Source organism: Balearica regulorum, chromosome 23 (genome assembly GCF_011004875.1).
Source record: "Balearica regulorum gibbericeps isolate bBalReg1 chromosome 23, bBalReg1.pri, whole genome shotgun sequence".
NCBI classification, from domain to species: Eukaryota; Metazoa; Chordata; class Aves; order Gruiformes; family Gruidae; genus Balearica; species Balearica regulorum.
Window position 1 is genome coordinate 7491754 of NC_046206.1, and position 10947 is coordinate 7502700.

Below are 10947 nucleotides of genomic sequence, written 5' to 3' on the forward strand. Positions count from 1 at the left end.
CTGGTGTGTGATTGAAAAGCCCTCTCAAACACCTCACCCAGGCAGGAGTTTGTCTCCCTCCCCGAGGAGGAAACACATCCTGGCTAGCAGCAAGTTATTTATACAAGGAGAACAAATTATGAAGTTTATTTCATATAAATTATGTCTCTTAGCAGACAGCATTCGATTTATTGCACTAGAGCACATCTGCGATACAGAGCTACAAGACATCGCAAGAGAGTTTTGTATTATTCAGTGTAGCACTTCAGACCGGGATCGGAGGCACTCGACGGGGGGAGAAGGGTACAGGAAGCAGCAAGCAGCCACCATCAGATTCCAGTATTAAATTTTTTTTTTTTCCCTTTTTACTAGCAAATAACGTTGAGGCTAGCAGGCAGGAGACAGGCAAGGACACACTGCCTTCATTCCACCATTACTATCGGACCAAGCTGCCACAGCTCTCCGGCTTCTGCCCAAATACGTGGTGTCCACGTACCCTGCCGCCGGCGACAACAGAAACGGGGACTTTAAGGCAATTTAGCATCTCCAGCACACACTGCTGCCGTTTTGGGGGTTTTTTTTTTGGTTTATCAGCTTCAGTAGAGCTGCCACTAGCAGCGACGTAGATTTTATGCTGCCGCTGCCAAGCAGCAGCTCTCCTGCCAAAGTCATGCCTTTGTCTTCTCTAAACTGGTCTAAAAATCAAAAGCAGTTCAAAAAAACCCACCTTCAACCCCCCCCGAAAAGCACAGCAGGTCCTTGCGCTGCTTCCCCCCCCCGCCGTGCAGCATGAACAATACAAAGCTCTGGATTCAGCCTCCCCTCCAGGGAGCCTGCGTCACTTAAAACAGAAAGAAGGAAGCCAGGGGAAGGGCTTTTTGCTGGATAAAAGGGGTTTTATCCCCCAAAAAATAACCCCTTGCACCGGTTATCCCTTCATTCTGTTCTGCACTACACGGGAAAGACTAGTCGGTAACGGGGTAAAGCATGTTCTTCTCTGACATCGGCAAACAGCAATTTTGGTGGATTTTTCTTTTTTTTTAGGCCTTCATGAGCGCTGCGACCACAGCCTTGGCGTTAAGGCTTCGCAGATCACAGTACGTTTGTCCAGTACCAACGAAAACAATGGGTTTGCTCGTGATGTAGGTCATGGAGATGGCGGCACCAACCTGCGGAGGACAGCAAGCACCATTAACCTCCAAATCCACCGCTACCTCCTCGGGGAAGCGCGCCAAAACTGATCAAATACTCAGCCTTGGATCTATATGGTCACTCTATGCCCTGCTGTGGTAACGCGTACAAACCTCACGGCCCCGTTTTCCATGCACGTGGGAATCAGACCGCTAAATTTTTTTGCATTTAAATGGCTTAAACACAAGAAGGTGGCGGGGGATGGCGCAGAAGCGCCCCACATTCGGCAATTCCCATCTCTCCAGCTGCGGTCACCAGCGCGAAGCTCCTTACCTTGTCATCGATGGTATCAAACTTGGTGAGGACAATCCCATCGATGAGCCGTGGCGTCTGGGCCATGGAGTGATCAGCCAGGGCCTTGTTGAACTTGACCTGAGGAAGGAAATAGAGCAGAGAAACGTATTTGTCCAAATCTCCACTAAAAGCTATAGAAAGGTGTTTTTTTTTCCCCCCTCAGTCTTTCAGGAAACAAACCCTCGGCACCCACCAGCTGATCCACGGCTTCGTTTCCCACCAGCGCTTCCCCAACGAACAGGACCAGGTCGGGAGCATTGACGGCAATGAGTTTAGCCAGCGCTGTCATCAAGGGAGCGTTGTCCTGCATGCGGCCGGCCGTGTCCACCAGGACCACGTCAAAGCCCTGATTCCGTGCTGGAGAATGAGGAGACGCCGTTAAGCAGGACGCTCCCCCAAAACGACGTCTCCCACCTCCGGTTTTCCACTTACCATAGGAGATGGCCTCCATGGCGATCCCCGCGGCGTCCTTGCCGTAGCCTTTCTCGTAGAGCTGAACCATGGTCCTCCCACCGTGGCTCTCCGGAGGGTGCAGGGCGTTGAGGCGACGGGTGTGGGTGCGGAGCTGCTCCACCGCTCCTGCACGGAAGGTGTCGCAGGCAGCGATGAGGACGCTGAAACCGTTCTCGATGAGCCAGAATGAGATCTGGAAAAAAAACCAAACCAAAACCAAACAACAAACAACCACCAAACCCAAAAAAGTCTGTTAGCAGCCACAGTCTGACCTCATCCCTTGGTTCCACAGAGCCAGGAGAATTGTGTCCTACCTTGGCCAGGTTGGTGGACTTCCCGACGCCATTGACGCCACAGAAAGTGACCACATAGGGTCGGCGATGACGCTGGGCATCCATGACATCACGGAGAACGTCCACACGGCGCTGGGGCTGCAGGATCTGCACGAGAGCTTCCTGCAGGGCCTGCTTCACCGTCGAGGTCACCGCTGGGGATGAGGAGATGGAGACAACCTGTCAGCTCCTGGGGAACGCTCCCGAGCCCCAAACCACAGGCGTGAGGCCACGCGCTCACTTACTGGTGAACGTTCCCATCACCTTCCCTTCCAGTTTCTTAGCCACCGATTCACAGAGCTGGACGGCAATCTCAGCTGCCACGTTTTTTGCTTTGAGAGAGAGAGAGAGAGAGAGAGAACGGATTTGGCGCTGCTGAGGAGGTGATGCATGCTGGACGTCAGCATCAAGGGGAGGATGGAGTCAGCATGTGGGATCCCCGCTGGATTAGACTGTTGCCCCCCCTTTTGATGTGCTGGTGAGGGCTCCCCAGGAACCCACCACGGCTTGGCAACAACAGGCTGCACTATGGGGACAACCCCGCACCAGTGCCCACCCGAGGGAGCGCGGGGAACCACCTCAAACCAGCAGATCCGGACATACCGATCAAGTGATCCTTCATCTTCTCCAGCACGGGGTCCATGTCCTCTCTTGTCAAGCTCTTGGAGCCCACCAGACCTCTCAGCATGCCGAACATGCCCCCCAGGCCGCCTTTCTTGGCGCTGCAGAGAAGCAGAGGACTTACCTTTAGGTCCGAGGAGCGAGATGCATAGGGCACGCAACGACCAGGTGTAAAAGCAGCCTGCCGCGCAGCTAACAAACACCAATTTATCCCCACTACTGCGTTACTGGTTAGACTGGGAGTTACGGAAAAGAAATCAAGACAAGCAGGAGCCTCTACCTGGGTTTCGAAGGGTTCTGAATAACCTTCTCCTCTTCAGCTTCATCATCGCTCTCGTACTCCAGGTCGTAGAGGCGGCCGGGCTCCCGATTTCGATCCCCTAGAGCCTGCGAGGGGGGGAAAAGACGCACCCTGAAAACCGGCACGCGCTTACCATCATCGCCCCTGCCCGCTTCCGCGGTCACAGGCAAGCGACGGCGGTTATCGTTAGCGGTGGAGGCAGCTCCACAGAGATCTTTGCCACGAGGGCTCAGCGAGTTGACCCCATCCAGTGCCGTTTCCAGCTGGTGAAAATGGCCTTTAGGCAGCAGCTTTACGGGCTGGGCACCATGATCCGCGTTTCTAGAACTTTCTCAGCCAGCCGTGGAGACCAGGCTGGGTTTGCAACACCCAGCTGATCCCAGAACACCACCGCGACCTGACTTTTCCTTACTATATCGGGGTCAAATTCCTCCACGGGACAAGCCTCCGCGCTTCCGTTGGTAGCGGAGTTACTGTAATCGAGTACTTTGGCATTAGAGTTCCCCAGATCCCACACTCGGGGCTTCTTCCCCTTCTCCTTCTGAGCATCAGGCTTCGGAGATTTGCTGAAATAAAGACCAAAAAAACCACAGTTTGTTCAGCGCGGTGAAGCAGCAGCCATCGCCTCTTTATGAAAATAAGAGGCCTGGATACCCAAAAAAGCAGAAATTCAAGCTAAATCGGGGTGATTCAAAGTCTCCAGAGTTTATTTATCTGAACTTTAACCCTGGATCAGGCCACCTTCCCCTCAAGCCAAGCATCGATGCGCCGCTGCCCTTTGATCGTGGTGAGAGTCTCACCAACGGGAGGTCTGGAGCTCTCCCAGGGAACGGATCCGGCTCTATCACCCCCTCCAGCACCCCCAGCGTGCCTCTTCCCGGTCTTCCCAGCAAGCAGGAAAACAAGGAAAATGGAAATTACGCATCCTCGGTACCCACCTGGACTTCTCCCCTGCTTTCATGTGTCTCTTGAAGAATTCCTCCCGGTTCTTTTGCAGGATTTCATCCTTGGTCAGTTCCTCCCTGTCTCCGGCTGCAGAGGGCTGCTTGTCACCTGCAGACGCTTTACCGGGCGCTGCGACAGCTTCAGTTCCTGATGGGAAGAGCCCCGACGCGAGCTCAGGGACACAGACCTCGGGAATATTTCTTTTCCCCCTCCATATCTCTCTCCCATCAACTCACCCTCCTTTTTGGAACCTTTGTTCTTCTTGTTCTTGACTTTCTCCTTTGGTTTCTCCCCTCGGGTTTCTATCATACACTTGACAGTCTTCTGGGATTTGAGAGACTGCTCAAACGTCTTCATTACCGTGGGAGCTCGCACTTTACTGCTCTCCTCTGCATCCCTGTGGGGATGGTGGCCCGTTAGCCTGAATTCCAGCTCTACCCCCCCACACACCCTCCCGTCTATCTCTGCTTTAAACAGAAACTCAAGCGAAAAATCAGGCTCAGCTACCGGAGGAGGCGCATGAAGTCGTCTTTAAAATCAAAGGTGCCGTTTAGGAGGCCCAGGGTGCCTTTCTGCTGGAACTCATTGCGATACTTGTCTCGGAACTCCTTATGAACGTCGTCTATCAACTTGTCGACGTAAGTTAGAGTCAGGATCTTCTGAAATCCCACCTGCGAAGAAGCACAGTGAGGAAATCAGCTCTTTCAGGTCATTTCATCGCAGCATCTAGCTCGCAAGGAAGCAAAAACCTCTCCGTTCTTTAATTTCGGCAGGCTTCAGGCTACGTGTTCTAATCTGACCTCTCAGGTACTTCATATGCTCTCAAAAAAACCCAAAAAAGGAGGGGAAAAAAAAAAATGGCACAGGCCAGAGCTTAGTTTTAAAGCTGACACCGATAAAAACGTGTCGATTGTTTCACAGCAACAAAGACACGTAGTGAAAGAGCAGAAAGCCTTTGGCTTATCTTGAGGTACACAACGCCAGTTGTGTGGATTTGCAGAGATAAAGGGAGACTGAAAGGGAAAATGTATTCATTAAATTTAAAATATTAATTATTTTCTAAAAATATTTTCTAAAGTAAAAGGGATGACACGTTTCTGGCTTTTTTTTAAGTAGATCTGGTCAAAGTAAGAAGTTTTATTAGGATGTAGCAGCCTTTTATTTGAAGTTTAATGAGTTTTAACTCTATCACAGATGATTCAACTAAACGGCTAGCGCAGCAGTGTGTGACCAAGAGACACCCACGTCCACCCGCCAAGCGTCCCTGGGGGACGCCAACACCCGTGTGGTGCCTCCTCACACCCCAAAACCCTGCGCCAGGAGGAGCTAACCTAGTTCTGGGAGGCCAGCAATAAAACCATCCGCTTGATTAAGCCGTGACCAGCTGTTAATTGTTCTCTCTGGTCTGAAAACAGGTCGGCGCTAACTCGCGGCGGGTTTTCCCTAACGTACGGCTCGGCGATTACCATCCTGCCGTTTCCCAACCGGCACCAGCTCTGGCCGGGCCCCGGTTTCCCCCACGTCGACGCCGGCAGCTGTTGGCAGGGGGAGGAGGAAGAAACCACCGCGCCAGGAAAAACCTTCACGTTATCGAGGCGTGAGCCGCTCGTTTTCCCAAGCGGCGCCGACAAAACCTCCTCGCCAAGTCGGCCGCGGCTCTCCGTGAGGTTTTAGGAAGGCGCTTTTCTGACCGAGCCGCACCTCAACAGCCCTTTTTTGGGGGAATCCCCTTCCCTCGGGGTTTTGCAGTGCCCCGGGGGGGGGCGCTGGGGGAGGCCGCTTACCACGAACACCAGCTCGAACTGGTTGTCCAGTTTGTACTTGAGCGTGAGGGCTTCATGAGTGAAGGAGTTGTTGCCGCCTCGCTCCTAGGGGAGAGGAACCGTCGGATGGGGGGGGGCCCAGCAGCGAGGAGACACCCCCCATCACCTCCCCTCCCCAAAAGTGGCCCGGCCCCCCGCACGGGTGGCCTAGCCCATACAGGTCGGTGTCCCCCGTCGTCCCCCCCCGGCGGGTGGTCCCAGCCGTGCCTCCCCCCTCCCCATGCGGGTGGTCTCATCCATCCCCCCCAAACGATGATTTCCCCCCCCCCGATAGGTGGTCGTGCCCATGCCCCCCCCCAGGAAGATGGTCCCGCCTGATCGCCCCTCTCCAGGCAGGTGGTCCGGCCCAAACTCCCCCCCTCCCCAGGTAATTGGCCCCAACCCCCCCCCGTCCCCCGGCAGATGGTCCCGCCCAGCCATACACACACACACACCCCCCCCCGGCAGGTGGTCCCTACCCAACCGCTCCCCCCCCCCCCGCCCCATGCAGATGGTCGCGCCCACCCCCCCCCCCCCCCCGGCAAGTGGTCCCGGCCGCCCGCCCCGGCCCCGCGCGGACCTGCAGGAGGACGGAGCGGATGAGGGCGTTGACGGGAGCGGTGGCGGCGGCGGCGGGCCCGCGGACGCCCTGGAAGCACCAGAGGACGAGGCCGCCCTTGCTGAAGATGGTGAAGAAGTCGAGCATGTCGGCGGCGGCGGCGCCGGGCCCGGCTCCGCTCACACGTCGCACTGCCCCCCGCGCTTCCGCCGGAAGTCGTCTACTCGCCGCAAGCCCATTGGCGGAGAGACGGGAAGGGGCGAGGCGCCGCCGGACGAATGGCGAGGAGGGGGCGTGGTTTATGCGGAGGGGGCGTGGCGAGGGGCGTGGCCAAGCGGCATGCTGCGCTGGGGGCGCGCGGTGCGCCCGCGCGGGGGGGGCGCCCCGGGGGGGGCCCTGGGGGGGACACCGGGCCCGGGGGGGGCACCGGGCCGCCCCCTCCGCACCGCGGCCCCGCTCGGCTCCGACATCTTCCGCGGTGAGAGCCCGGGGGGGGGGGGATAGGTGGGAATTGGGGGGGTGCAGGGGATGGCGGGGCCGCTGGGGGGGGTCGGGTAGGGACTGGTCCGGGGGGGGGTCCCGGGGGGGGGGCTGCTGGTCCCGGAGGGGACTGGGGGGGGTCCAGGAGACCCAGGGGAGACTGGAGGAGGAGCGGGGGGGGGGGGGGGTGTCCCAGAGAGGCTGGGGGGGGCCCCGGGGGTGGGGGGGTGTCCCAGGGAACGGGGGGGGCACCCAGGAGGGGCTGGGGAGGTGCTGGGGGGGGTCCCCGAGGGGCCAGGCGGGGGGTGGGCACCCAGGGAACTGGGGGATCCTGGAGGGTCCCAGAGGGACCTGGGGGTCCCGGGGGATGCAGAGGGACCTGGGGGGGGGTCCCAGAGGGACCTGGGGGTCCGGGGGGGGGGCTGCCAGCTGTGCCCCCCCAGCCCTGGCAGCCCCCCCCCCCCCCCATCTACCGGCAGAGCTGGGGCGGGGGCTGGGCCGCCTGGGTCAGGCCCTGAGGGATCAGCTGCCGGCTTTGGGGCACGGGGCGGGGGGCTGGACCCCCCCGGGGACCCCCCCGGGCCCGCGCCCCCCCGAGGAAGCCGACGTGGTGGTGGTGGGGGGCGGCGTGGTGGGCTGGTCCGTGGCGTTCTGGCTGAAGGCGCTGGAGGGCCGGCGGCACGGCATGAGGGTGCTGGTGGTGGAGAGGGACCCCACGGTGAGACACCCACCCCCTCCCGCGGCGGGGACGGCCTCGGGGACCCCCCCGAACCCCCTTTTTTTTTTTTTTTATTTTTTTTTATTTTGGGGGGGGGGGTGTCTTCTCCTCCAGTATTCCCGCGCCTCCACGGTGCTGTCGGTGGGGGGGATCCGGCAGCAGTTTTCCCTACGGGAAAATATCCAGATGTCGCGCTTCTCCGCCAGCTTCCTCCGCAACATCAACGTATGTGGGGTTGGGTTGGGGGGGCGGGGGTGGGGGTGAGTATTTAATTTTGGGGGGGGGTCCAGCCCCACTCACCGGGGTGCCCCTCCCCTTACAGGAGCACCTCTGGGTGCCGAACGAGCCCCCCATCGACATCCAGTTCCAGCCCTCGGGGTACCTCTTCCTCGCCCCCCCGCAGCGCGCGGCCAAGCTGGAGGCCACCGTCCGGCTCCAGAGGTGGGGGGCACGCACGCGACCCCCTCCCCACCCCCCCCCGCCTCTTCCCCCGGGGGGGGGGGTGGTTTTTGGGGGGGGGGGTGTCTCATCCCGACCCCCCGGCAGGGAGGAAGGGGCGCAGGTGGCCCTGCTGTCCCCCGCGCAGCTGAAGGCAAAATTCCCCTGGATGGACACGGAGGACGTGGCCGTGGCGTCCTACGGTACGGGGGGGGGGGGGGGGGCGTGGGGACCCCCCCTCACCACCCACCCCCATCCCCGTCTTCACCCCCATCCCTGCTGGGTGCATCCTTCATCTCGGCTTTATTTGGGAAGGGGGGGTCCAGCCCCCAGCAATATTGGGGGGGGGGGTGTTTTTGGGGGGGGGGGTGTCACGCTACAGTGCCCCCCCCCGCCGTGTGTGTGTGTTTCCCCCCCCAGGTCTGGAGGATGAAGGCTGGTTCGACCCCTGGACCCTCCTCAACGCTTTCCGGTACAAAGCCACATCCCTGGGGGTCCACAGCTGCTCCGGGGAGGTGCGAGGTGAGAAGTGGGGGGACACACAGCGGGACACCCCCCCCCCAGGACCCCAAATCTCACACCCCACCCCCCCCACCCCCCCCCAAAAAAAAATAACCCAACCCCTCCAGGTTTCGTCACCTCGGCTGAGGACACCGTGTCGCTGCAGACCGCGCGCATCAAATACGTCCACGTGAGTGCGCGTGCCCCCCCGCCCCACGCAGGGGGGTCCCCACGAGTGTCCGTGCCCCCCCCCACGATGCTGTTTCCCCCCCCCCTCCCCAGATCCACATGCCGGACAGCCTGGAGTACCAGCCGGTCGCCTGCGCCATCGTGGTCAACGCCGCCGGCGCCTGGGCCGCGGAGGTGCTGGGGGCGGCCGGGCTGCCGGGGGTGCTGTGCGAGCCCCCCCTGCCCATCCAGCCCAGGAAGAGGTGGGGGGGGGGCGGAATTTGGGGGTTCACGGCGCGGGGGGGGGGGGTGGCACAGCCTGGCATCGCCTCTCTGTTGGGGGCGAACGCCTCGGTGGGTTGGGGGTTTTTTTGGGGGGGGGTGGTGTCATGGTGGGGCAGCCGGCACCGTCCGGCTTCAGGGGTTGGGGGGTGAATGCCTGGGTGCTGGTTTTTGGGGTGTCACGCGCCAGCACCCCTCTTCAAGATGGGGGATGAACCCCGTGGCGCTTCTTTTTGGGAGGGGGGCGGGGGTTGCATTCAGGTACCCTCCGATCCGTAGGGAGCGACGTGAACCCCTCTGCCATGTTTTGGGGGACACCCCCCCCCCCCCAGCCTCCCCAACCCCCATCTTTGCAGCCTGAACCCCTCAGCCCTATTTTTTTTATTTCTGGGGGTGCCCCCCCCCCCCCCCCCCCCAGGTACGTGTTCTCCTGGCACTGCCCCAACGGCCCCGGCTTCTCCTGCCCCCTCCTCATCGACACCACCGGCGCTTATTTTCGCCGCGACGGCATCGCCGGCAACTACCTGGGCGGCATGAGCCCACCCGAGGTGAGCCGGGAGGGGGGTCCCCTATATTATTTATCCCCTTTATTTTATTTTTTTGAATTAACACCCACCCACACACCCCCAATTAATTAATTTATTTCTTTTTCCCCTCCAGGACGACGAGCCGGATACGAGCGATCTCTCGGTGGATCACGATTTTTTCCAGGAGCGGGTCTGGCCGCGGCTGGCTCGGCGCGTCCCGGCGTTCGAATCGCTCCGTCCCCGGGGGGCTTGGGCTGGCTTCTACGACTACAACGCTTTCGATCGGAACGGGGTGCTGGGCCGTCACCCCAAATTAGAAAATTTATTTTTAGCGGCGGGTTTTAGCGGCCACGGGTTACAACACGCGCCCGCCGTCGGCAGAGCCGTGGCCGAGCTGGTGGTGAAGGGCCGGTACGAGAGTCTGGATCTGCGGAGGTTGGGGTGCAGGAGGCTGGTGGAGGGGGAACCGCTGCAGGAGGACGGAGTGGTTTGACGGAGGCTGGGGGGGGAAACTGAGGCACGGCGGGGGGGAAACCGAGGCACGGCGTGGGGGAAACCGAGGCACGGCGCGGGGGAAACCGAGGCACGGCGCGGGGGAAACCGAGGCACGGCGTGGGGGGAAAACTGAGGCACGGCGCGGGGGGGAAACTGAGGCACGGCGCGGGGGGGAAACTGAGGCACGGCGCGGGGGGGAAACTGAGGCACGGCGCGGGGGAAACTGAGGCACGGCGGGGGGGGAAACCGAGGCACGGCGCGGAGGCTGGGCGGATCGGCAGCGTGCCCTGCAGAAATAAAAGCTGGACAAGGAACGTGCTGGGGGATGAAATGGGGGGGCTGGGGGATGAAATGGGGGGGCTGGGGGATGAAATGGGGGGGCTGGGGGATGAAATGGGGGGGCTGGGGGGGTGACACCGCCAACTGGCCCCAGCCCACCCTGTCCCCAGCTGCCCCGTGCCTGGGGTCCCAGTATCCCCCAGTATCCCCCAGTATCCCCGTGCCCCCTCCAGCCCCACAGTCCCTGTTATCTCCCCAGGTCCTTGGTGCCCCCCCCGTGCCCCCCCAGTCCCCATTGCCCCCCATTACCTCCCAGTGCCCCCCTAGCGTCCCCAGTTACCCCCAATTACCCCAATTAACCACCAGTATCCCCATTAACCCCCAGTGCCCCCATTACCCCCAATTAACCCTCAGTATCCCCAATACCCCAATTAACCCCAGTGCCCCTAATTACCCCAATTAACCCCAGTGCCCCTAATTGCCCCAGTACCCCAATTAACCCCAATTACCCCCAGTACCCCGTTTAACCCATTACCCCTAATTACCCCCAGTATCCCCAGTACCCCAATTAACCCCCATTAC

At 60.5% G+C, this 10947-nt stretch overlaps 2 protein-coding genes across 3 annotated transcripts; one reads left to right on the forward strand and one right to left on the reverse strand.

The window, feature by feature from the left end:
- Nucleotides 1-111: 111 nt before the first annotated feature.
- Nucleotides 112-6635, reverse strand: SRPRA (SRP receptor subunit alpha). Its single transcript, XM_075774683.1, has 14 exons — nucleotides 6499-6635; nucleotides 5901-5984; nucleotides 4624-4787; nucleotides 4353-4513; nucleotides 4110-4263; nucleotides 3584-3737; nucleotides 3151-3257; nucleotides 2853-2971; nucleotides 2495-2581; nucleotides 2232-2404; nucleotides 1897-2110; nucleotides 1658-1821; nucleotides 1444-1542; nucleotides 112-1148 (listed from the first exon to the last, which is right to left on the reverse strand). Exons 1-14 carry the CDS (start codon nucleotides 6622-6624, stop codon nucleotides 1020-1022), a joined length of 1935 nt encoding a protein of 644 aa, XP_075630798.1. The 5' UTR covers nucleotides 6625-6635; the 3' UTR covers nucleotides 112-1019.
- Nucleotides 6636-6707: 72 nt separating this feature from the next.
- Nucleotides 6708-10118, forward strand: FOXRED1 (FAD dependent oxidoreductase domain containing 1). Of its 2 annotated transcripts, none has more exons than XM_075774684.1 (10): nucleotides 6708-6955; nucleotides 7437-7675; nucleotides 7790-7900; nucleotides 7998-8116; nucleotides 8222-8316; nucleotides 8534-8635; nucleotides 8743-8804; nucleotides 8897-9045; nucleotides 9483-9612; nucleotides 9725-10118. In XM_075774684.1, the coding sequence occupies exons 1-10, from the start codon at nucleotides 6817-6819 to the stop codon at nucleotides 10082-10084; spliced, it is 1506 nt and encodes a 501-aa protein (XP_075630799.1). In that variant the 5' UTR covers nucleotides 6708-6816; the 3' UTR covers nucleotides 10085-10118. The 2 variants fall into 2 exon arrangements, with proteins under 2 accessions (XP_075630799.1, XP_075630800.1); XM_075774685.1 differs by having other exon boundaries at nucleotides 8897-8977; nucleotides 9725-10080.
- Nucleotides 10119-10947: the final 829 nt, after the last annotated feature.